The following is a 25,567-nucleotide window of genomic DNA, read 5'->3' on the forward strand; positions in this document are numbered from 1 at the left end:
AGTCATAGAATGGCTTAGGCTGAAGAGAACCTCACCACTCTCTGGGTCAAGAACTTCCAGACATTTCTTACAGATATTTAAACTGGTTTTGTCTGGAATTAAATGTTGGATGTATATTCATTAAGTGTATCTTCCTACCAGAATCTGAAGCCAGTGTGAAGGAGAAAGTGTAACCATCACGCTGATTCCCTTTTAGGAGCTTTTCTGAGGCATTCTGACATCCAGGAAAGGATGCCACATTTTGTACTCCAGTTACTTGTAAGGTATTTGTAAGCCTCATCCTGCAGATTTATTGAAGTGAAGGATGAATGACAGTATTCACATTGCTTTTGTGGAGAAAAAAGTAGAGGCAAATTTCCCTGCTTTCACGCCGTCATCTGGCATCTCTCATGGTTTTCTTTCTGTATAGTATCCCTAATTTACCGATATGACACTCTTTAATATCATTCCAGTCTATCAGAAACACTAAACATTGCCCTTCTATGTGTATTTTACTCTCCTATTTTTTACTTAGGTGTGCACAAATGAATACAGAATTCAAGTCAAGCAACTGATTTATGGAGACGCAAGTGGCTTATTATACCTTTAATTTGCAAGCAGAGTTAGTATAATTAAAGGTAGTTCTGCTTTTTAGCCACACAATTGCATTTACTATTTTTTTGGTAAAGAATAATCCTCCTGGAGGGTTTTTCCCCACTAATGAACATAATGATTGAGCATCAGCTACAGAGCTGTTCCGCAGGCAAGAGAGTGATAGTCATGCAAGATGTTGGTAGTAGCATGGCCTGAATGTGGCCCTAGCATTGAGCACACCTGGGTCGTGCTGTCTACTCTGACATCACATTTCTTCTCGTGGGTGATGTGGGGGTTGTTACCAGAGGACAGATGTTGAATATTTCATAAATATAAAATTCTTTAAGAGACCTTTTTAAAAAGTAAAAACTTCCCTAAAAAAATACTTTAATACCACAGAATCTCTTCCATTTCCCATGTAACAACAGAAACAGCTTAAAAATTTCAGTAATTTTGTGTAAAGTATTCCTGAGCTAGTAATTTGTATGCTGGATTTCCACTTGATGCAATATGAAACTGTGAAGATACGTTATCATGCTCTGAAAGCTGACATTAATAGGCACTTCTGAAAATATTGAATAGCTTTGCATGGCAATGAGCGCTCAGCCAAGTAGCTCGCGAGCGTGCTAGAGAAAGTTTGGGGGAAAAAGAATGTAGCCCATAATGTTCATACCATTTTTAAATGTGATTATATTAAAAATATAAGGGCAGCCTGGGACTGCGCTCCTTACCCTGAGGCACCAGTAGCAGTACGGTGGCAGGGCACCACGGCCACCTCTGGCACCTGATTTGTCAAAATACGCAATAATAACAAGGGCAGCTCTTTAAAACAGCCGCCTTTGGTACATGGTGAGGGTTGGTTTTGAGTTTTCATCTTTCTGTGCTGTGTAAAACTTGATATTTAAATTGTGCATTCACTGGGGAAGGCTGCACTTTCAGATAGCTCATGTTTTCAAACACAGTCTTAAGTTTTCCTGAAGCCTTTGTCTGGAATTGGATCTGAATTTCGTGAGGAACCAGTAATAGTGCTTATATAGATTTAAAAACAAAACAAAACCACACAACAAAACAGGTTTTAAACATCTCCCAGTGGCCAAATCCTTTGCTTTCTGGTGATAAGGAAACACTGTTTATGCAAGTGGTTTACTGCTGTTTTCGTGGCTTTGTATATCTAAGCTTTAATATTTCTTCCTGGTTTTGGTCACATCCAGGGAAGTTAATACCAGCACTACTGTAAAATTAATTGCTTTGGGAAACACTGCGTTATTTTTGCCCCTTCTCCCATGTTGCTGCTGTAAGATTTACACTGAAACTATGAAGAGAGGGAGCTGGTTGTCCTGAGACTTTTTGAGTCTCATATGGAGGACAAACAAGGCAACCTCAATGAGGTAATTCAGACTGGATCCTGTCTCGTGGGGGTCAGGGAAACACTGCTGTTTCCCTGTCCCAGGGGTTTCTTTCTCATATAAACATTTATGAGCTCTTTGTTTGAGTGCTTCCCAGTCTGGAGCTGCTTGCAGTGCCAGTGGACTTGGAGCCCTTTGCCCACTGCAGGGCAGTGCGGTGGCTGGCTGCTCTGTTCTGCCCTACTTACTTCTCCTCCCTGACCCCAAGCTTTCTCCTTTCCACTGCCATCCCAGGAGAGCTTTCCTCCTTCCTTTTCTCCAGCTCGTGCTTGCCATTCCCCAGCCAGCAGGGAGTTTCACCCCTGGCAGCAGCAGCAGAGCTGAGCATCTTTGCCTGCTCCAGTTCCCTGGAGCTGGAGGCAGCTCATGGCTGAATTAAGTCTCAGCATTACAGCACAGCATTTCTTTTATCCTGTTTGGTGTTGGAGTGGTGTGATACTGAGGAAAAAGTCACAGAAATAGGAAACTAGAAGGTATTTTTATCTATTTTAAGAGCCGCTCAGGGTTCTCCTGAGGTTGGGGATTGCACAGATGGTATATTCTCTGGAAAAAGCAAACATTTCGCTGGCAGTCTGTTTATCCCACTTGTTTGCAAAATAGTCCTCCTTTCACCTTAATAAATAGAAGAATTAATGAAAGCTTTTCTTGTCATCCTGGCTGCTACTTTTATATAGCTGTCAAAAGGAAATGTGAACAGGATTGACAATTTCATTTATCTTTGTGATAGAAATGCAAAGTAAAGGATTTGTAGCAAGTTGTGTGTGCGTCGTAATAGAAGGGCAGCAAGAAGCCCTTTTCCAGCCAGTGCAATTTATTTACCTCTTTTCAAAATCAGCTTCTCATTGTTTGCCCACAAATCTGCCTGCTCTGAATATGCATTCAAAGAGAAAGAAAACAGGACAAGTTTGAAAGGATATTACATAGGAAATTGCAAAAAGTACTTTATAATTACTTAGAACTTTTGTCAAATTGGACTTTGTGGTTTTTTGTGCGTGTTTCAATAGGGTATAGAAATGGACTGGGCTGATGCCTATGAGGAAGGAAGGCAGCACATGGTGGTGTGACTGGCACCAGTGAAGGTGAGATTGCAGTGGGCCCCATCTGCAGGTCAGGGAACAGAGGAAATGGGGCCCGGGGCTTGGGATTCATTCAAATTGTGTGGTTAGATGTTGTTAGATGGAAAGGAGTGTAAGATGGGAGGGGCTGGAACTGGGACTTACTCCATAAGATTTGTGTATGGACACGACCCAGGGTCCTGTTCTCAGACATGAATGCCGTGGTGCCCAAGCTCTTGCCAGACAAGATCAGGTCATCGGTAGTGAATTATGACAGTGCACAGCTGGGTGAGTAAACAGGCTCCCTGCCACCCCAGCCTGGTTGTTCCTGAAGTCCTGCCCAAAGAATGGATTCCCGCTATTCCTAATTATGTAAAGACTTGTGATGTTTTGAGATGGAGGTTTCGTGCACCTTTGGTTTAACATTCTTCTGTGCGGAGCCTGTATCTTATCTCCTGGGCAAAGGCAAGGACAAAACCAAAACCACTGCTGAATCCAAGAGAAAAGGATCGGTTGGCTTGTAGTAGTGCAGTAGCATCAGCATGCAACTTCAGGATCACCACCTGCCTCCCCTCTCTCACACCACCACAAGTCTAATGCGGCGATGATGCTAATTCTGCTGCTGTGTTTCCCCTGCCTGGCATTTCTCTGAATCTGCAACACTGACAAATGTAACCAACCATTAAAATGTGCAATAACAATGACATCAAAAAGCATGCTCTGCGGGAGCATACACATGTAAATGCAAGTGATGAAGAAACAGAAGTAGAATTTCTGGCTTGTGATGAAGAGCCTGAGTAATCTGGTCAGACTGTTTCAGGAGTTCGTCATTTATTCATTAACTTGTACTGTAGCATCCTCCTATTTATTCCTAATGCAACGGCAAAGTACAGCTGCACAGGCTGAAGGCAGAGCACGAGCTAAAGGAGAGTTATAGGACAGATGGTATCCTAGATTTGTGAGAAGGCCTTTCTATAATTAACAGTGGATTCACCACATCCAAAACATTTGCTTGTGTAATGTGCCTTTGTGTATTAACAGGGTTGTACTAAAACCTATCAATTACTTCCAGAATTCATAAAAAACATTGACTTCTAATAGGTTTGAAGGGGAAAAAGTGAGTCATTAGCGGCATTTTTATTTAACAAGTTAAGTTTTATAAATAAGATTTCTTTCTCCAAGCTATTGTTTCTAATTATGCGCCTATATGAATTTGTGCTATGCTGTTCACATTTCATAAACTCCAAAGGCAGTTTTCAGTCTGTGTGGAATAGAGTAGAAAAAAAATCTGTGCAATACAACTTAATAGCATATGAAATTATAACCCAAACACTTGTTCAATGTTTTTGGAAGCAGTTCTGTGTCAAAAGTGCAGCTTCTTTTCTACCTGGCTAAGCCACAAGTTCAAGTGCAATCAGGTGAACATTTTGGTCTTAGCTTAACCTCTACCATTAGACAAAGGGTCTAGAAAGCTATCAGCTATTGCTCAGGGAAAGGTCAGAAATAACTGCCAGAGAGACCTAATTCTCTGTTGCTGGATGTAGGGGTTGATCCAAAGTCAAAACAAAACAGTCTTACAAGAAAAGCTAGATAAAGGGGACGGTATCTGAAAAGTGTAAACTATTGCAGAGGTTGCACTGGAGGGAGAAACAAAGTTGCTTTTGCTTTTCTGATCATCTGACTGTAGCCCTGGATGGGTGCAGCCTTCTGGAAGCCCCATGGCAGTATGCAAGGGGGCCCTTGGGCTGTGTCCCCATGTCCTGGCCATCGCCGCTCCATCAGCTCTCCGTGCTTGGTGGCACAGTGGAGATGACCCAGAGAGCAAGTGGCTCTGGGCTTCTGCTCTCCAGAGGTTCCTTCTCCCCATGTGAGCCCTTTGGGGAGCAGAGCATCATTTTGAGGTTTCCAAACCTGTCCTCTTGCCCTTCCCTCCTCTGGTTTGTGGTAGCCGTCTGCACACACACAGAAAGGCATGGGTTATTCCAGCAGATCCCTCTTCTTTCCCACAGCACCTTTCCCCTTTCTTGAGGGTCACACTATGTCCTGGGAATTAATTCCAAACAAACAGATCTGATTTATTTTAGTTGTAACCACCAACACCAAGTTCAGGTCGCTGGTTCCCAGAGATGAGCTTTTGTCTTTGTGGTGTCTCATTGATAGAGAAGTACAGACAACAGAAGAGCTTTTTAAATGCAACAAATGCTGCTTGTTATTAGGATTTTCAGTAACTGGTAGGTAATCTGTGACTCACTGTGTTGTACTCCACCAGAGCCTCATTAGCCAACCAAGCCTGCCTAATTGACTTGGCATTTCTCATGCATGCAACCAGGCCGTGAAGTGGGACTTTAAAAAGCTTTGTTCCTGACAGCAGAAAGGATTTTGTACAAAATCATAAGCGGCAGTGAGGCATCATCACCCATATGATAAGAAACCCTGTCAGGCAGGTAATATAATGCTGGCAGGCAGTATGAGATGAAGCATGGCAAGGTTAGGATTTGGAAGCTAGTGAGGGGCAGAGGTTTGGATAAATCCTGTACAAAGCTGGCTTTGAACTCTTTAGTATGGTGTGTATAGCAAGAGCCACGTGTGACGTCCAGGAAGGAAACAGAAAACATTTGGGAGAGCTTTGGCTGCCAGGAGCAGGTTTCTGAGGTACCATGGGCAGCCCATCCCTAGCAGAGCAACCATCTCCAGAGGGCTGATCCCTGTGCCAGTGCCAGGAGAGCACAGCCCGCTCAGCCCTGGCACACCATGGCCGGTGCTGGCAGCGAGGAGCTGGAGCCGTGCGCCTCACTGCCCAGGTACGGCAAAGTGCTTCTGACATTTCTCCCCGTTTGTGAGAGCAGCCATCTGGCCAGCAGGCTTGTTTTGAGGTACAAAGCACAGCTCGGAGAGGCTTTATTACTAAGATGCAATAAAAATAGATAAGCAGAAAACATCATGTGTAGAGCTCGTGTACGCAGAATAATAATGCTGGGGAAACAGAGTGGACTTCTCCAAAGTGCAGCTTAGCTTGGAAGCTCTGGAGCAGTCCATGAGCACAAACAGCTGTAAGAGAAGCACCAATTTTGCTGGGATAGAAAACCCTAATCAGTGCTTTCCTTCCATCTGTTAACAGCGCTGTGGTTGAATTAATTCTGGTTATCACTGCAGTTAACATCTTCATAGCTGCTTTCTGCCTTCCATCCAAAACCTGAGCTCCCTGGCGGCAGGAAGCAGTGTGAGTAGTGGGGTTGCTGCTGTGTGTAAGGAGCTCGAAGGGAGAGCACGTGTTGTAGTCAACTTTAAAAGGATTATGAGGCTTATCTCCTAAAAAAGATCAAAATAAAACTGAGACCTTCTGAACAATGGCAATCTCTATCTCTAACTAGCAGCGTAGTCAATTTAGTTAAACAAATATCTGTGTTTACATGGTGGATTAATTTCAGATTAGTGAAGTAAAAGCCCTAATAGTTAAGTAGCTGTAAATATTTGAATTCTAGCATTTTGGTAGAGTTGTTACTGTTTATTTCACGTATCTTTCTGTTTAATGGTACGATTTTTTCCACGGGCAATGAAATAAACAGGTTAGTTTCCTCCTGCAGGCTGTGCTGTGCTTCCACTGGGTGCAGGTCTGCAGCCCCCAGGGCTGGGCCAGGAACATCCTGGGCGCAGCGCAGTAAGAGCTGCAGTCCCACAGCCCCCTGCCTGCTGCCTGCAGGCTGAAGCACTTCACAAATGACATCCGTGCTGCCTGATCTGCAGGAGCACAAATTGGTTCCTGGCATGCTCTGAAGCCCGTCCTTTCCAGTCCACCTGGATACCGGCCCTTGTGTTTGAATGGCTGCCTGCAGTGGACTGGGCATGAATGAATTACAGCTCGAGAAACAGTCATTCTGCTCAAAACATTTGTCCCTGACGAAGGCTTAAATCAGAGCAAAGTCACTCCTGGGGCTCAGGACTCTTATCTATGTAAGAGAAGGGAGGAATGTGTTTGTATATCCAGGCTTGTTATCTATATGGTCACCTGAATTAGCGTCCTGCTTTCCGAGGGCAGAGTCTGAAGGCACACACACATGCTTGTCCCTAGCAGGACTGCGAACAAGGTGTTCACATTTATTTTTTTTCCTAAAGCCCTGCATATGCAGCTGTTTGTCGATTAAATGCTTTGTTAGAACTGTTTGCTCACCTCAGAACACTCATTTCTCAAAGATCTTTTGTCCCAGTCTTTTCTAGGATACTTTTGCAAATTAACTGCTGGAATTTTTGTTTCTATAGTGGTCATCATTGGTATTTTGAACTGGCAGAACCCCTATCTAAGTGTTTGTGTGAGTCCAGCTCTCCTCAGTGCTCCACTGAATGCATCTTTCTGTATGTCCAGTCAGCCTTGATCTGAGTTCTGGGCTGAGTCCACAAGTGAAAGGTGCAGCATGGAGAATCATCTGCATTTCAGCTCTCACCTTTCTGCCCTTTGCTCAAGGCAGAACCTCCTTCTGAGTGGGAGTTCCTCCTCCCAGGGCCAGCTGACAATTCCACAGCAATAGCCCCAGCCAGACTTGCCCAGCGCCACATCTCAGAGCTCTGCTTATCCCTCCACCTGTGTCAGCATTGCCACTTTGTAACTGCAGGGAGCAGTGAGGAAATACCAACAAATAATTGATCCTGCTCAAACAAAATAGCCGTTTCAGCTCTAATTTAGGATCCGTGGTCTCTAATGGTCTTTCTGTAGCAGTGGGATGATTCCTCATCTGACTGAGGGCATATGCTGACAATGTTGTCTGCTAACAAAAAGGTGCACATCCTTCCACGTCCTCAGCCCTGTTCCGGGCATTGTGCTGTGGTGTGGGGATGTGGCCATCAGGCAGGCAACCACAGGATGCAATAATGCATCCCTGAGCCAGCTGGCACCTACAGGTTCCTGCGGAGGTGGCATCAACAGGGCTGGGATGGGAAGTCTGGCCCAAAGGTTTTGTTTCACAAACAGAAGTCTTACAAATGATTAAGTCAGAGATCTAATTCATCTATGTGGTACAAGCTCAGGTGTTGCAGCTGATAAATGAAGACGTCAACTTATTAGCCTAGTTTTGGCAGAATTATTAAGAGCGTGTTTGCATTTAGGCTCATTAAGGGAGATATCTAAAACCAGAAGCATCCAAAATTAATGGATGCCTTTTGAAAGTGTTGGCTCCAATGAGTGGTGATGCATTCTTTTGAAAGAGGATGGGTTCTTGTAGCTTAGGCAGAGAGTTCCTTAAACAATAAAAATAGTTCTAAGCTTCAAAGGAAAATGAATTGAGTGCTCAGGAGCCCTTCTGTGCTCAGCCCAGATACAGTGTGTTTAGCACGAGGTGTTTGTGCCCAGTCTCGTTTTCTGTGTTGTGTGTAAACATGAAATTCTTGTGCTGCTTGAATTTATCTTTTTCCCTCATCCTCTCCTCCATGTTACCAGTTGGCAGGATTTCTGTATGTGTCCCACTTGCCTTCGTTTGACAAAGGTCTTCACATTAGCTGAATGGACTAATCAGGATCACACCAGCAGCGCCTTTTCTCACCTGTGCTTTAAAGACATAGAATATAGGCACGATGCCCTCAGGTCCCTGTTACAGTAACTTGCATCCATCTGGGGTATCCCCCCACATTTACAAACATACTTAATGTAGAAATCCTCGCAAATCATTGAAAGTACAACACCCAGTTCAGTTTTAGCTCTAAATGCTGAATGTTGTATGTGTATAGTTGTACTGTATATTGTTAATACAGAGAGAGAAGTGTAACTTTGGATAAAATAGAATGTCTCTCAAACTGTTGTTAAAACGATGGGACCTGGCAGAAGGAGCACAACTGGATCCTGGTGGGTTGGTTCCCCCCACACACCTGATGGAGCTGCTGCTCAGTGTGAGCTGCCCAGCAGCCACATCAGGAAGCCTTGTGCTACATTGCTTCATCCAAAAGGTTCTCATAGCAGCTTGAGCTTCGGCCCTGGACTGGAGGCAGGCAAGAGATGACTTTGTAACAGCAGCATATTTTTCTTCCAGTGATTTATCGTGCATTTATTGCTTTTTAAAAAAGGCAAGAAGAAGAAAATCAATGCACTCCAAGCAAATAAAACTCATTTCCTTAGCACCAGTTAATCAGGCTTTATTTGCTTAGTATCTGTGATGTTGCAGTAATTATACTAATTCTTCAGTCATCCATTGAGTATCTCTTGAAAAACTGGATAGATGTGAATTGAATTTGTAATTCTGTCAGGTGGTTCTTTATTCTTTGCTTTGTACTTTTAGGGAGCGTAGCATGGTGTGATCCTGGCACTGCAAGTGATAAAATGGAAAGGATAAGCAATCTCAGATGCTTGTAAAAAATGAAGCAAAGTCTTCAATTTCACACATAGAAAACATGTGTTCTTTAAAATCTTGTACAGTAGTTCAGCTCCTCAGCTCGTTGGGAGCTGACAGATTACTGACAAGTTTGTGTTGTGCCACCAAAATGTTTGCAGAACTGAGGCCTCGGCCTTTAAGAGATCGCTGCATATCTTGTCTGATCTGTTGTTTTTTTGCATGGATTTTCTCCATATGAGGTTCCGGGAGCTCTTTGAGGTCAAACACTCGTCTGTTTTCTGTGTGGAAGAGATTGCTGGTGTCTCTGAGCTGAGTGGGAAAGCCGTTGCCTCAATCAGCGCTGCTCTCTCTTGCACCTTAACTTTCTTTTCCAGCAGGATAGCTAGTCTTTATTGGTAATATTTTGGCTCCAGTTCCCTTTTACTGCCACTGTGAGAATACGATATAGCAGGATGTTGGTAAACACTTGCTAAAATTACTGCCTAATGTAAACGTGGAATTTTTAGGGTGATGGGATCATGGAATATCCCGAGCTGGGAGGGACTCCCAGGGATCCCTGAGTTCAGCTCCTGCCCAAGACTCTAACCCTGTGTCTGACAGCGCTGCCCCAATGCTTCTGGGGCTGCAATGCTGTGCATACAGGCTGCCTTCTCTTTCTGTTTGTTCTTGCATGAGTGTCTCATGCTGTCAGATCTTTCAACACAGAATATCAGAGGATTAGATAAAGTAGAAACTAAAGGCAATTAAAAATGCATTTGCTGCAAAAAAAGCAAGAACTGTGCCTAGCTGAAATGCAGAGACATGCTTTCTACCTTAATCAGATTTATGGACAGCAGAATGAAGCTTTTTGGGGGAGATGTCACTTGTCCGGAGTACAAGAATGCATAAAACCTAGCAAAACAAATTGCATGGGCTGATGGTTTTAACCCTGAGTTTCCTAATGTGGGATAGTCAGTTCTTTCTCAGACCCTGAGCTGAGCTTCTGCTTGTCCCATAATCCTGCACAGCCCATGGCTGTGGATGGTAAAGAAGAAAGCCATCATGTGCATGGAGCACAGTGCAGCCCTTTGAACCTGCAGCTCTTGCAGCCTTTTCCAAAGTTGTTGTGGGAATGCAGGTACGCTGTCAGCTTGGCTTGGGCCTGATCAGAGCTGGAACCTGGGGGAGTGAGGGGAGGGAGAAGGGAGGAAGGAAAAATGCAATTATACTTCTTGATTTGATGTTAAAGCAGTGACATTTTAAAGGCAACTGGGCTGGCAGCTGCCAGTCCATTGTTATGAGCTACTCTGAGGCAGAAGCACCACAGTGAAGGTCACTGTGCTGGAAGCAGAGTGGGAACATTTTAGCATCTCTCTTTTTTGCTTTCTTTGTTTGTTTACATCCATCCCTCACTTCTGCCCCTCACCTGCTCTCTGAGCACAATGCAGCCCCTGGAGAGGTGCTGCCCCAAGCCCCCCAGAGCCATCTGCAAAAGCACTTTCTGCCAGCAGCAGCAAAGCTGGGCCCCATAGCTGTGAAAATACACCCGTGGAGTGAGGAAAAAGCTAACGAAAATCTACAGATAGAGCGCTGAACAGGACTTAATTCTGCTGGAGGATTTAGGGCAGAGATGGATGTTGCTTAAATGTGGTAGGAATACTGAGTGTCCTTGAGTGCTTTTGCACCAGCCCAAAGTAAAGGTCTCACCACACCTGCTTTGGGGGTGTAAAATCAGATGATCATTGCAGTTTTCTCCTTCGGAAATGTGACCTACACTGTTTTAGTTTTTAAACGGGATAACTCCAAACAGCAGGGTATGAATAAAGGCTCCTCAGCAGCCATTAGCAAGTCTTTTGGTTATTCAAATAATGGGGCTGTACATCATTTTCAAAAGTTATAGGGAGAATTGTTCTTAAATGTCAGCAGCTACACAGTGCTGCAATCACTTGGGGGATTTCCCACAAGTCGCCATAAAACACAGCCCAGCAGCAGCTGGAGCAGCCTCAGTTACCAGCCCCTGAGTCACTGTGCCTGACAAAGGCTCAGGGTGGTACTCTGTGGTTGGTTGCCATCACCTGCAGTGAGCGGTGTGAGAGCAGGAGGAAGAGAAGGCAAAGATGGCTGTGTCTGGGAGGAACCAGCTGGCTCCATCCAGCTGCCTTTTGGGCTGCCTGGCTTCCCAGAAGGGTCCTCATGAGTCAGGAGGGGATGCCGGGGCTTCTCCAGCCCCTCTCTCTCAGGCTTAGGGATGGAGCCATTTGGATCATGAGGCCAGAAGCAAACGCTCTGTGTCTTGGCTTGTCCTACAGCAGAGTCTTCTCTGCTGAAATCTGATTTGGAAGTGGAAAGCTATGAAAAAGCCACAGGACTTTTCCATAAAAGCAAGCAATTTCAGTTTGCCTGGCTGTAAAATAATGTTATCTATCTGTCGCACAGCGTAGCGCTGTGTCTGAGTGACGGTTACGGCAGAACCACAGTCAGCAACAAAACACGGCCTTGGTGTCAGCACCTGAATTCTTCCTTCATTTCCCTGAGAACTGCTGGTGTGGGTGATGCTGCAGGACCAGCAAAGGGAGCTTCTCACTGGGGTGTTCTGCTCTCATCAGCCGTTCAGGGCACGAGCGTGGGCAGGTGATAGTGTATGCACTGCAGAAGTCCCTTTTTGCTGGCAGGATTGAATCAATAAATAGCTTCAAACGTTGTTACAATCCTGAGAGCAACGTGATTTGTGCAGTAACACTTGCTATTCAGCTTCCAGCACCATAGTCCCCCATTATAATTTTAGTAGAAGATGAGGACATAAAAGAGCCTTGTTATGGCTCTAAGTTAAGACTGTGGAAAACACACTCATGTTCCTAATTCCTTACTTTAATTGAATACAAAGATATCAGTGCTCAAGTGTTCAGCTCCTACATGGAAAATCAAATTTGGCGGCCAGTAAATACCGTGGGACTGAAGGCTTAATGGTATAAACCAATGGGGCACATTTGAGATGAAACAGCCTTCACTTCAGCAGCACTATTACCACCATAACAACCTGAGATTTATGAAAATAGAACTGACTTAAATGCATTTGCCTTTCCTTTTCATTTTTATTGCTTATTTTATATATCCAAGAAACAAAAGCCTCTTAACATCAGCCGGGTATTTCTACCATCTGAGCCCACATAAAGTTTCTCAATGCTCCAATTCCAGCAGAAATTTTTAGACATCAGTTTAAATAAAAGCTTAAGTAAAAGGTTTTCAGGAATGTTTTGTGGTAACTTCATGTGTACCCACTGAGATTATCTGATGGTTAGAGGTAAGTGGAGATTGCATGTGTTCTGGGTAGCAGGAAGGCCAGAGAAAGCCCTTCCTCGTCAAGGCCGCTGTGCTCCTAGTGCTGCCATGTCTGGCTGTGTGTGCAGGTCTGTGTGTGCTGATGATGCCGTCTGTCTGTCCCCAGGTGTCCCTGAGCCTTCTGAGGAGCATCCGCTGCCCCAGCTACACTGCACAGCTCAGCACAGCACTGAACTCCTGCAAACCACTGCCCAGCTTCACTCCTGGGGACGCCGCTGCACACCCGGTAGGTGATGAGCTGCTCAGGGGTCACGGAGCTCCCTGCTGTGCTTTGTGTCTTAAGGCTCTGTGCGGATAGAAAGGATGGTTCTCATGTACTGTATGGAGTGTGCTGAGCTTTTGGGTGGAAAGCACAGCAGGAGTGATTGTTGGGTTATTTGGTGAAGTGGTGTTTGATAATTATTGCAGTAAAAGCCCTTGTGGATGGCTGGGACTGCTGCTGGCAGGGGTCAGGCTGGGCACAGGGTCAGTCTCCAGGGTGGGTCTGGAGGGGGACCTGGAGCTGCACAGTGTCATAGAGCAAGCAGGGGAACACAGCAGGGTTTAAATCATGATATGGTCAGTGGAAATGACTGCAAATACTCTGAAGAAAGGAAAGAATTCTATTAGGAACATGGATTGATGCAGCCCCAGGATCCCACCCACACTGCTGGCGGGTGCTGCCAGTGCCCAGTAATCACCATGCAGTGACTCCCAAATAGATGTGTCCCAATAATCAGGTCCATAGAACTCTTCACACATCGTCCAGCTTGGAGTTCTGGTACAGAGTGAAACCTCTAAAAGTAGAAAGAAAAATGTTCTGTGGGTCATTAAATCCACTCTGTGTGCCAATGCAGTGATGGAATTAAGCTGTGGCTGAACAAGATGGTGCCTTCAAATGGAACTAGAGGAGAAATGAAGTCAAAGATGGTAGCGAGACACCTTGGATTTATTAAAATACAGCTTCCCTCATTACTTAGTGCAGCAATCAGCTTGTGCTGGGGCAGCAGCTCACTGCAATGACTTGTGAATATTTCTGCTTCTTAACTGGGACGTTTGCCTGAGAAGCAGCTGATCCGCAGGAGCATTTTCTTTTTATGACTATTTGAAATCGAATGAGTTGGTTGGTTATATATATATATTTTTTTTTTTTTTTTTGCGGGAGGGGTGTTGGCGATTTTTGTTTTGTTTTGTCCCTTAATGCATTTTAACAAGTAATAATCATAGGGATTTAAGAAGCCTGTCAGGCACGGAGCCATCAGCCCCGGGCACTCACGGTGCCGGCTCTGAGCTCCGCGCTGCTCCGGGCGGTGCTTCCCAGGGAACCCGGGGCCGGGCGGGGCCGAGCGGGGCGGGGACACGCGGGGCGGGGCGGGAGTCGCGGGCCGGACGCGGAGCGGCCGCGCGGGGGCAGAGCTCGGCGCTGCGGGGCCGTGCGGGTGCGGAGCGGGGCTCGGCTGTGCCGCCGCGCAGCGTCACTGCGATGGGGCTCGGAGGGGAGCCCGGCGTCGCCTGCGCGCTTCTGGACGGGGGGAGCCGCTCTTCGGCGCAGGGCAGCTGAACCCGCTGCCGCCGAGCAAATCGCCGGGACGGGATTCTTTTAATTCCCAGGACCGCCGCTTCCTCCCGCGGATGTTACAGTAGCTTCCCAGCGGACGCGGGGCGGCTTTGGCTCTCGGGGAGGCGCCGGGCCCCGCGGCGTGCGATGGATTGAGACGCGCCCGCCGCGGCCCCATCGATGCGATGGAAAATCGGGGGCTGCTGTGCACGCTTTGCTCCCTGGTGCTGCACGCGCCTCTGCTGCTCGGCGTCACCGGTGAGTGCGGGCTCGGCCCTCCCGGGGGCTCTGCCGGGGCGCAGCGGGGCCCCGGGGTCGGGCGGCTGCGGGACGGAGCGGCCGGGCTGCAGCGCGCTGCCCGCGGAGCTCGCTCCCCGCTAACCGGCCTCGTAACTCTGTGTTCCCCTCCCAGCCACCTTCACCGAAGTTCCCAAAGATGTGACTGTTAGGGAGGGAGACGATATCGAGATGCCTTGCGCCTTCAGAGCCAGCGGATCCACCTCTTATTCCTTGGAAATCCAGTGGTGGTACCTCAAGGAACCGGCCCGAGAACTCGCACACGAACTGGCCGTCAGCATCCCTGGCGGCAGGAGCAAGGTAACGGGCGGGACGTGGCCGGGAGAGAGCGGGTGGGCACGGAGGAGGCCTCCGGGGAAGTGGGGAATTAAGTATAGCAGCATCAGGAGAGCGTCTGAGGGGCTGTAACTAGAAAACGCCCGGAGTCCGGCGGTGAAACCGGGAGCGGGGGCTCGAGCGAGGCGGCCGGAGATGGCTGGGGATGGAGGCGAGGGCAGAGCGGGGCATCCCCGGCAGCTGGGAGCGGAGCAGCTCTGTGCCCATAGCGCGTATCGCGCTGCGCCTACACCTGTGTGTGGAGCTCGGGCGGCCGTTTCCACGCAGTCGGGAGTAGAAATTAAAATGCATGAAGTAGCGTTAAATCTTGCCCGTCCCCTCCCCCTAGCGAGCAGCCAGGCTCGGGGGCGGGAGCCGGTTCTGAACGCTCCGCCGGATCGCCCCGCAGCCCCGTTTCAATGCGATGCCCCGGGTGGTGCCGGCGGGGTTCGGACGGGGCCGCTCCGCTCCCGGTTCGGTACCGCTCGTTTCCGATCAAAACGCGCAGCTACAGGCGCTGAGCTGCTGCGGTGCCGCCTGGATGGGGAGCGCGTAACTCAGTTGTCAGACACGGAGCGAATCGCTCGGATTTAACCTCGTAAAAAAAAACCACGAGTCTCTTTCACCAAAAAAAATGATGGCGGGGCGCGCGGAGCTGACGGTGCATCGGGGAGATGCTGCGGCACCGCTCGAGTTGTGCGGCTCTTACGGGGACAGCCCGGCAGCGGGGGGTAAAGCTCCGAGCAGCGCTGCCCGGCTGCGAATTGCGGAGCGTTCCGTAGCGGTGCCGGGAGCCGCGTGTCGGTGCGTAGCGCCGGGGCTGGCCGAGCTCCGCATCCCCCCGTGATACGGGCGGGGAACGTCGGATCCACCCGGCCGAGTAGCGGGATGGGAGGGAGCGCCGCTCCGCGTGCAGCCGGGGTGGGCTGTGACCTCTGCTCTGCTCTGCTCCTCAGGTGGCGAACAAGGACGCGACGAAGATCAGTGTAAGTGACCCCATGGCCGGTACCGCCCGGCGTGGAGTCCGCTCCCTGCGGGCGGGGGCTGGGGTGAGGGGGATGACGGGGTGAAGGGGCCCTGCGGCTGCGACCGCCGCCCCAGTGCGGGGCCGGACGGCGCTACACGCGGCCGAGGGGGGGGGATGAGGTGGGGTGGGGGGACACGGGGCGGGGCCGTTGCCGCAGCTGAGGCTCGTCTCTCTTGCAGACGGTCCGCGTGCAGGGCAACGACATCTCGCACCGGCTGCGGCTGTCGGGCGTGCGGCGGCAGGACGAGGGCGTCTACGAGTGCCGCGTGGCGGACTACAGCGACGACGAGACGCAGGAGCACAAGGCCCAGGCGCTGCTGCGCGTCCTGTCCCGCTTCGCTCCGCCCGACGTGCAGGCGGCCGAGGCGGTGTCCCACATCCAGAGCGGGGCGGCTCCCCGCCGACACGGCCCCGCCGGCAGAGCCACGGCACCGCCCGGCCCCGAGCCCGGCAAGCGCCCGCCGCCGCCCCCCGGAGAGCGGGGACCCTCCGCCACCACCGCCTCGGCATCGCCGCCCCCCGGGCAGGGGCAGGGCCGGGGACGGGCCGCCATCCTGCAGCAGCAGCAGCACGGTTCAGGTAGGAGCGGGGCTGGGCGGAACGTCGGGTGGGAGCGGGGCGGGGGGCGGCCGCGACCTCAGCCGTCCTGGATGCGCTGCGGGGTGAGAGCGGTGGCGGGGCGTGGGAGCGTGGCCGGCGGGTCGCGCCGTGCCGGTGCTGCGTTGCGGCTGTAGGGGCTGTACCGTCCTATGCTCTGCTGGCAGCAGGGGCGGCCTGATGTGCCCCAAGAACGCGGTCCGTTTCTCACGCAGGAGTTGTGTGATGCGGTGACTCGTGCAGGGCAAAGCGAGTCGTTGTCCTGGGGATGCACAGCCCCGGATGGCGGCTCCTGCACAGCGAGCGGTGCGGCTGATGCTGCGGGTCGTGTGTTGGGGCACGGGGCACCGTTTCTGGGCTCCGTTGAATGCTGGAAATAAAACGCGAGCGTTATGGATGGCAGTGGAGGTAATGGAGAAGCAAGGAGCAGTGAACGAGGTAGAAGAATGTAGGAAAGCGTTTTGTGGGGATTCCCAGATGGAGAGGGATGCACAGCGGTGAAGCTGGAGCCGCCTGCTGTGCGGTGCTGCCGGCACGGCTGCTGCTTTGGGAAGCAGAGCACAAGGCTTTCAGTCGGGGCAGCAAAGTGAGGTGTAGAGCAGCACCTGCTGTTCCTCTGCACTCAGGAGGCGACTCCTTGGGTGTTTCTGCTGCGGTGCAATGTGGAAGCAGCATCTTTGTGTGGTGTGTTTCCCACTGACAGGACTGTGGGGTGAAAACCGGGTGTTGACTCGGGGGGGCTGCAGGGCCCGCTGCTGTTCTGGCTGTGCCCAGCATGTGTGTGCAGCAGCACGATGTGCCTGAGCTCAGTGACAGATCAGCGCTGCGCATCTGTGTGCAGTAACTGAATCATCTGTTGTAGTTGCTCATAAGCCTTCAGCCTGCAGCACCTTGTGCTGTATGTGGGGATGTTTCCTCTGCACAAAAGCAGAAGCGGGCTCAAGTGCTGGCTGTGCTGCTGGTGATGAAGAACGCGCTGCTCAAGCTCATGGCGTGGCACTGGCTGCCATGGTCCTGATTGATTGGGGTCTGATCCTATTTCTGTTGTAGCTGAGCCCTTCACGATGTGTTCAGTGCAGCAAAATCAGGTTTCTCTGTGCTGTATTGCTGTATTCCAACATGATAGTTGAAATGCTGCTTTCAGGTGTGCTCTTGTTGGCTTCAGCAGCAACCCCAGCATGTATGCGGTGCGTGGGGAAAGGTGGTTCTTTGCATCGTCTTGTTGGACTGAAATGATCAGAATAAATGTGTCAGTCAACAAGGTGTCCTTAAAGAGCACAGTCCCACCTGATGGGCCAGGCCATTCGTGGAAAACTCATAGTGTGGGGCAGGTGCTCGGATCCTGCATTTGGTTAAAGAAAGAACAGTGATCAGTGATGTTGTAGTGTGCAAAGGAACAGATCCGAGGTGACAGACTGTCCTCTGTGCCAGGAGTACGGCCATCTCAAATAGTGCTCCCTGTGCAGGCTGCAGTGTAAAACCTCAGTGCTGTGATCGTGTGAGACTGGGAAAGATCAGTGTCCCTCTGCCAGTAGGGCAGGCTGGGGTGGAAACCCAGTGCTTCCTGCAGGGGGGCAGAGTCTGCTGGTAAACTTGTTGTGTTTTGTGCCATAAGTGAATGAATGCTTCTAAATGAAAGGGAAAGCGTAACTTTAAGTTTAATTACTTGTATGCAGATTTAATCTTTCGCTGTAGGGAAAAAGTCCAGTGAGTAAGGGAAGGGCTGCAGATGGTGTCTGCACCTTGTGAAGTGTTCTTAGTGCACACTGGTATAAGGGCATCACTGAACTGAGCGTCCTGGGAGGAGGAGTGGGCTCATGTGTGTGTGCTGTGGGTGAGAGTAAATAGGAAACAGTGATTCCAAGTGTCATGAATATGAGCAAGGCGCTGAATTCAGCAGTCAGTCTTTGTTATCTGATAGTGAAAGAACAAATAAGTACTTTATACTGCTGTTCTAGGAGGCAAACTGGCAGCATTAGGCTGTTCTGAAAGTAATGCCTCCTATTTATTTCCATGGAAACTATAACAGATAGAAAAAGCACCATGACACGGTTTGATAGAGCTCCTTTGCTTCATCCATGCTCCCATCTCAGACACCATTCTGTCAGACTGCCCCTCTGCTGCCATCTGTCACACAGCAACAGCACGTAAAGGATTGATGGCTGGTGGGAAGGTTTGGCCTTTACTGCCACGGCACCACCATCCGCCCCTGGTGTGGTGGGCCAATGTAATAAAACAGGAGGCGTTACTTTGGGAGCAGTGCTTGTTGTATGTGCTGCCAGAGGGTGTCCAAAATGAGCGCTGTGTGTTGGCTGGGGGGCAATTTTTAGCTTAACTTCTGAGTAGAATGCAGATCAGTCGGCGCAGCTTCCAAATTCCCTTTTATTTGTTTGATCTCCAGCCATAAAGCTCTGAAGTGAAAGCTTTAAATAAAATAAACAAAGATGGGAGTGTGAAACAAGAAACTGTGCTTCATTATGCTTAGAGTGCTCTGGGAAGGACACGGAGAAACTCATGTGTTATGCAAAGATGAAACGTTCACAGCAAGGAAGAAAATAAGTCTTTGCTTCATGCCCCCCTCCAAAGCCTTTCATGTCTGCAGCAGAGGAGTGCAGCTCCTGGGCCTGGTGTGGAGATAACAGCACACCCTGCCCTGCTCTGCAGCCCCTGTGTGAGAGCAGCTCCAGCTGAGGCTGGAGTCCTGGACTGCTGGCTCTTGGTCACTCTCCTTGTGCTTTTTGTGAGGCCATCTGTGAGCTCTGCTCACACCGCTGCTGTTTATAGATAAATGCAACCTGGGTCGCTCGCATTTTCCTTTGCATTAAATAAAGGAGCAGAACGGAGCGCCATAACTGAGTTATCAGGCTGACCTCCTAAATGTCACTGGATAATAAACACGCAAAAAGGATTCTCATTAAATACACATCACTAGCACTTCAATATCTGGGCAAATTAGACTCCTCTGGGGACAAGTGAGGTCAAATATCTTCTTTTGTGTGTGTGCAGAATGGAGTAATTCTTGAAGTGGACAAAAGCACAAACTGCAGCAGCATCAGCTCAGTACATGGGGCAGATCCGAGCTGGGCTGGGCTGGTTGTGAGGGGTGGCAGTGCAGCCTGTCTGAGTACTCTGTGTACTACTGCTTTATGTGGTTGGCACTTGTTCCCCAGAGGGATGGGACAAACTGCACTGACCTGTTCTGGGACAGCCTGCATGGTGTCCTTGCAGAGATCTGAGTATTGTTTGAACTTCTCTCATGTGTTCGAGTTACACACGAGAAAACATTTAAAAATTAAATGACTGTATGTAATGAAAGGGGCATTCCAAGGTGTTCTGATGAACGTGGCTGCTCTGCCTAAAGCTGCTTGAGAAGTTGCTACAAGGTGATTCATTTGAGAGTGAAGAGCTGAGGTTGAACTGAAGAAAGCTGAGCGCAACTGTGTGTCTTTCTGCATGAACAAACAGCATTTGGGATGGGAATTGGATCCATGTACCGCTGGGTTTTGTAGATAACCTTCTGGATCTGATGGGACAGCAAGAGGGGTTTGTTGTAGCTTGCTAAAGCAAGAGTGTGCTGGTAGGTTTGCTACTGGTGTTTATTTTGTGTTTGTAAAATTAGATAATGGCAGAGCAGTGCCCTTTGTCAATAATAAATAGTTCAAGTGGGTTTGTATTGGAAAAAAACAGAGTTGTCAGTGGAATGGTATTATTTGTCACAACAGCGGTTAACAACCGAGCATTTTATATTGCCAGGCTGTTATCAGCTGGGAGGCAATTTTATTAGCTGGAAAGCAGCAGTTTGGCAGGGCAGCAGCTGTGCACCACGGAGCAGCCAGCGTGAGTGCTGAGCGTGGGTCGCTGTGCCGGGATGTGTGTGATGGCACCACGCTGCAGCTGCAGCCTGGAGCGGAGCAGTCCAGGACACCCCTAACACACCATCTTCTGTGGGTTGTTTCACTGCCTGTCGATCACACCTAAGGTTCCCCCACTGTTTGTACTACTTAATACATTTCAAAATCGCATTTATAACGTGAATCCCTTTCAGGCCCAGGTGCTTGAGAGCTCACACACACGAAGGCCCAGAAGAATGTCCCCCATCCACAGCTGTTCCCCTGCTGGCTTAGGCTGTGATGTTGTACCTCCCTGAGGCCCAGGGCATGGCAGTACCTTCACTGAGCTGCTCACCAGCAGTGTGTATGTTGGCAGGGGTGTGCAGCTGTGAGAGCACCCACAGCACTGTTGGCATCCAGCACAAAGGCCATCCCTCAGTACAGGTGAAGGGCTCTGCTTTTTTCTGGTACATACTCTCAACACAGCATTTTCCCTTGTGTTCTCATGTTCTCTGCTCATAGGCTTAGCTTTGTTCTTTAAGTATGGACTGGATAGGTTGGTTGGTTGTTTTTGTAAAATAAACAAATAGAGTTCCTTAAATGATCTGCTTAGCTTTAATAATTCTGATTGGAACAATCATTGCAACTATATTGGCAGCTTGCTGCTAATCCTGCTCAACTCAGAAATACTCTGAAAACTGCAAAGTAAGAACGGATCCATCTCGCTCTTGACTTTGGGGTTGGCATTATTTACAGCCTGTGTCACATCCAGAGTGTGAAATACGTGGTTTCCATCTAGTGTGATCTCTGTTCCAAGTCTTGTAGCATTGACTTTCAGACTTGTGTGGCTGCATTATTATTTAGCTTGCATACTTTATGCAGTGTGGCTTTTTGGTTCCCTTACTTACAATGAAAGACTTGAGGATACAGCCCAGACTGAAAGCTCGATAGCTGGAAGCTCAACCCCGGCACTTCTGATCAGCCTCATGATCTGGGTAATCTGAGCTGTGGTTTTGCTGTTTGCTGTCTGCGGTGGAGCTGCTCCCATAGTGCTGAAGAAGGATGTGCAGGGCTGGATGCTGATTTACTGCTCAGCTACCACTAATATAGTTAGTTATTTTTCTGCATGTTTTAGCTCAAAATTCATTTCTCACCTAATCACATCACACAGGGTTCTCTATCATGTTATTCAAGTGCCAAGCAGTAAATTAATGGCGCTCAGTTTTGTTAAGTTGGGTTTAGATCCTGGAGGTGCAGGAAATCCTGGAGTAAAACAAATTCACAGTTGTACATTTCAGGTCTCATTAGTGTTATTTGTTGTCTGTACTTCCTACCGAGCAGAGATCACAGATACCAAGGCAGAAATCTGTGTATAGGAATGTGCTACAAAGAAGAGACCAGCTGCGTGTCTTGGGAGGAAAATTGCTGGCTTATTTACATTCAGACCAATATAAAGGATTTAGGCTGTATAATCTATATAGAATGAATGGCTCAGTATTCAGAACACCTTCCTTTTTTACCCTGGCACAGCCCACAGCAGCTTTTGCAGCTTGTTATAAATCAGTGCAGGTGTTTTCATGAAGCTTTTCCTTGATTTCTCTGGGAGGGTCCCGGGGATGCTCAGGCTGCTTGTTTGGCTGTGTGCAGTTAGGGATGTGGTGCCACACGACCCAGCCTGGCTGCTGCTCCATCAGCACTCACTGTGCCACTTCTGCTCCTTGGTGATGGCACGGGGGCTTCGGAAGCACCAGTAAAACTGGCTGCCCTGCGGGGCTTTGGCTACCACAGAGACAAAGTGTTAATGCTGAGTTGAAGTGTGCCAGCTCTTCCCCACAGTCTGTCCCTGCTTGTGACTTCAGTGGAAGATGAGTTTTTACCTACTGACAAACATGTCATGTTTTTTTGGCCGTCTAAGAAGTAGAAGTATTTCTTGCTCCATACTTGGTCTGCATTTCCACACATTCATCATATCCACTACTGCAGCCCCAGTGCTCCTCCTGCTTGTTGGCAGCCTTAATGTGGTTCTGTTGACACGAGCTCTAACGTGATCCAAAACCCACTTCAATAATTGCAGTGCCATAAGCACTGTGGACCCAGCTCCTGTCCCACAAGCACTTGCAGGCCGGCTTCCAACACAGCCCTGCAGGACTTCAGAAAATCAATACTGCAGAAGAAATGGTTTTCTTGAATTTCCTGCGAGAACCGAACTTTTCTTTCGGCATCATTCCCTGTATTTCCACACTCTTCTCCTCGCAGTCTGATTCTTGTTTTCTTACTTGTCTGTAACTGCATGATGTATGTGACCTACTTTACATACAGCAGTTAAAGCAGGGGCTTCGGGGTCTTCAAGAGGGCTTAAGCATGTCAGCAGGAGCTCCCAGGTTGCTGGGAAGTGCTGATTCCCCCGGGCTCCATAACAGTGCTGTCAAGCCTGTAGTTCTCATGCCATCCCTGCTGCCTGTGCAGTGGATTACCGCAACGCTGAACTGCTTTCCTAGATGGGCTTTTGTCAGATGTAACAAGAAGAAAGAAGTTTAAGAACCAGACTGCTACAAAGAATTGCTACAGAATATCCTTCATGTTTCTAGCAGTGCTGGAAATGGGCCTTGTGCTGCAGTCCCTTTAGAATTATTGAGCCTGTGCTACATTCCCTCCTGATCACTGCCATCAGTTCAGTTTGCAGGCACAGGGATATGGGTACAGGTAAGTGTCAAATCACATTCATTTCATGAGGGCTGTCCACTCCAAATGAAAAGACAGATCTCCCTTGAAATACCTAAACCTGGTGACTTCACAATATTAGGAGCAGCTGTCACTTACTTTTGTTACAGGATATGTTGGCAATTCATTTCTATGTAGAGGTCTGCACACAGCAGTGGGTGTCAGGAGAGAGAAGGCAGGCAGGTGGTAAAGCTGGTGTAATGGAGAAGATGCGAAGTGATGACGTGGTGAGGAAGTCATGCCATAGGGGTGTGAGTGGAAGGTGGGATGGGGACCTGGTGAGATCAAGTCTCAAACAACGCAGTAGTTTGAATGCAACGCAGCTTCTTGTCTCTTCAGAAAGTGTGCAGTGACTTTAATAATGGTGTCTTCTTAATTAAAAACTTCTAAGCAACTCGTAGATCTGAAGTTTGGTAAATTCAATTGGGTGGAAGTGCTCCAAATCTATGTTGGTGAGAGAATGTGCTGTACCACCACTGCCTGTAATGATCCTTGACTGGCAGCCCATAGGAAATCCCTATTTCTTCCACAGATGCACGACAGTAGGGGCAGCTTCTCATAGAATTTCTGTCAAGCACAAGTTTGAAGATTCGAGACTGAGAGAATTAATCAGTCTTTATGGTCAGTTTGGTCCCTGACCTCTTAATGAAATGCCAGGTTTGAGAGATTTAATTGAACACCATTGTACTGAAAGGGGCTGTTCCTGCATGGAAACTAGTACAAAGAAATGTCTGGTGATGCTGCCAACCAGGGCCCCAGTTCCATCCAATGTGGGCAGTCACATTACATCATAGCTGAAGGAAAAGAGACCTTTCAGCTGTGTAATTTGTACCCCTGCATCTTGCCCCTGTCTCAGAAAGAAATGCCAAGGGTCTGCTTAGATTCTGGGAAGAAAAATAGAGAACAGCTGGAAAATGTTTTGGCCGTTGGTTAAATATAGCTAGTAGAAGAACCATCCCATTTGTAACGTGTGTCACAAGGCAGTTGGTTAATTAATGGTTGTTTTCAATTGGATGAACTGCTTTAAGTCAAACTTTGATGAATGTTCACACAAAACAAATTATTAAATAGAAAACTACAGTAAAATGTTATTATGTTGTAAATCCAAAAGAAGGATGAGCGGTGCCAAGGAGCAATTCGCCATCCACGAACAGAACAATTTGTTATTGTTCTCCTTAGTCTTTGACTCTCCCTTTAAGCCATTTGTATATAAATAATTTAAAAGCAAAATTGTAAATCTGTATAGCAATAAATAAACCTACAGAAGGAACAAAACCCCACTATCACATCAATATTCAAAACGTAAACTAAATATTTTCTAAGTGCTTGTGCTCTGTACATAACGGCATTCCTGGTGTAATGAAGAATGGCGCTCTGTTCTCAAATCTGGGTCAGATCTCACGTCCAGATCTGGGGATCGAGACCACCTTCTGTTTATTTACATCTGCAAATGCAGCAATGAAGTCAGAACTTCCACCGAGGCACTAAAAGCAGAACTGAAGACATGAAGTCCAGCTTGTTTATAAGCAGTGTGAGCTGTAATGAACGTGGTTCAGGGAACTGTACAGGGAGAGGAGAAATTAATGACAATTCTCCTTGTGCTCAGGGCAGAATTCTGCAGTCCTGTGTGTCTGCTTTTGCTGCCCTATCTGCTACAGCACAACACTGAATTGCTATGGAAAAAACAGAACTTGTCGTTGGTGTTCAGTAAGAATCACTGTTATCAAATGAAAATATGTTTCACTTCTATTTAACCACTGAGATTCTGTTATCAGTCTGTGGACTCCAGTTTTGCAGCCACGTGAAGAAGATGGAGAACGTGGCTTAAAAGTAACAGCAATTTCTGCAAAAGAGAAAGAAAAAAAATAATGCTTGCATTAGTTCTTAGTACTGCACTGAGGTTTAAACTAAGCTGATACATGAAGGTATAATGGACATGACTTGAGGTGGTGGGCACCACAGTGCTGCTGCTCCGTGTGCTGTGACTAACTCTGCTTTCCATTCCAATACAAACAGCCCTCACCTGGTGTCCTTTGCAGCCCTTCAGTTTTATGATGGTCGTTAGAGCTCTTGAGCTGTGAGAGCCCATTATGCCAGGTTCAGCTCCTTATTGTTTCCAGGGGAATTTCCCCCCTACAGAAGTGCAGCTTGTGCTCTTGCAGCTGTGCCATGGCCCAGCGGTGAGCTTGGAATTGGGGGTGTGTTGGCTGCAGTTATGGGTCTGTCATGTCAGTGAGTGCAATCTGTGATGAAGCACTTTGTCTTTGGATATCCTGCAGTGTGTCAGACTCAGAAACAGAAGATGGGCCTTCAGCTTCAGCTTTCTTCAGTCAGTTTTTTTCTATGTGGTGTAGGTAGGTTTGTTTTTAAGGTTTAATTGCGGAATACATTTGTGAATTGACTGTATGTTTCTAAGGAAAAACAATGAGGCCAGACAGTATTCATGTACATAGAAATAAATACATTGTGTTTGCAGCTGTGTCCATGTGTGCCAGAGGAGCAGATCCAATCTGTGCTTGGAGATGCTGTGTTAGCAGACATGGGCTGCAGGAGGCTGACTGGCCTTGCAAGGCTTTT

The 25,567-nt window shown here is 48.2% G+C and overlaps 1 protein-coding gene across 4 annotated transcripts in view; it reads left to right on the forward strand.

The window, feature by feature from the left end:
* VSTM2B (V-set and transmembrane domain containing 2B) overlaps positions 1 to 25,567 on the forward strand; it is a 200,540-nt gene that overhangs the window by 172,071 nt on the left and 2,902 nt on the right. For 3 of the 4 annotated variants that reach the window (XM_015874013.2, XM_015874015.2, XM_015874014.2), the window contains 5 exons: positions 12,773 to 12,892; positions 14,257 to 14,461; positions 14,616 to 14,800; positions 15,772 to 15,801; positions 16,022 to 16,421. In XM_015874013.2, coding sequence (XP_015729499.1) covers positions 14,389 to 14,461; positions 14,616 to 14,800; positions 15,772 to 15,801; positions 16,022 to 16,421 — 688 coding nt within the window. In that variant the 5' untranslated portion in view covers positions 12,773 to 12,892; positions 14,257 to 14,388. The remainder of the gene's footprint in view (positions 1 to 12,772; positions 12,893 to 14,256; positions 14,462 to 14,615; positions 14,801 to 15,771; positions 15,802 to 16,021; positions 16,422 to 25,567) is intronic. The other variant, XM_032447136.1, reaches the window with a different exon arrangement.

This window comes from Coturnix japonica, chromosome 11, assembly GCF_001577835.2.
Source record: "Coturnix japonica isolate 7356 chromosome 11, Coturnix japonica 2.1, whole genome shotgun sequence".
Lineage (NCBI taxonomy): Eukaryota > Metazoa > Chordata > Aves > Galliformes > Phasianidae > Coturnix > Coturnix japonica.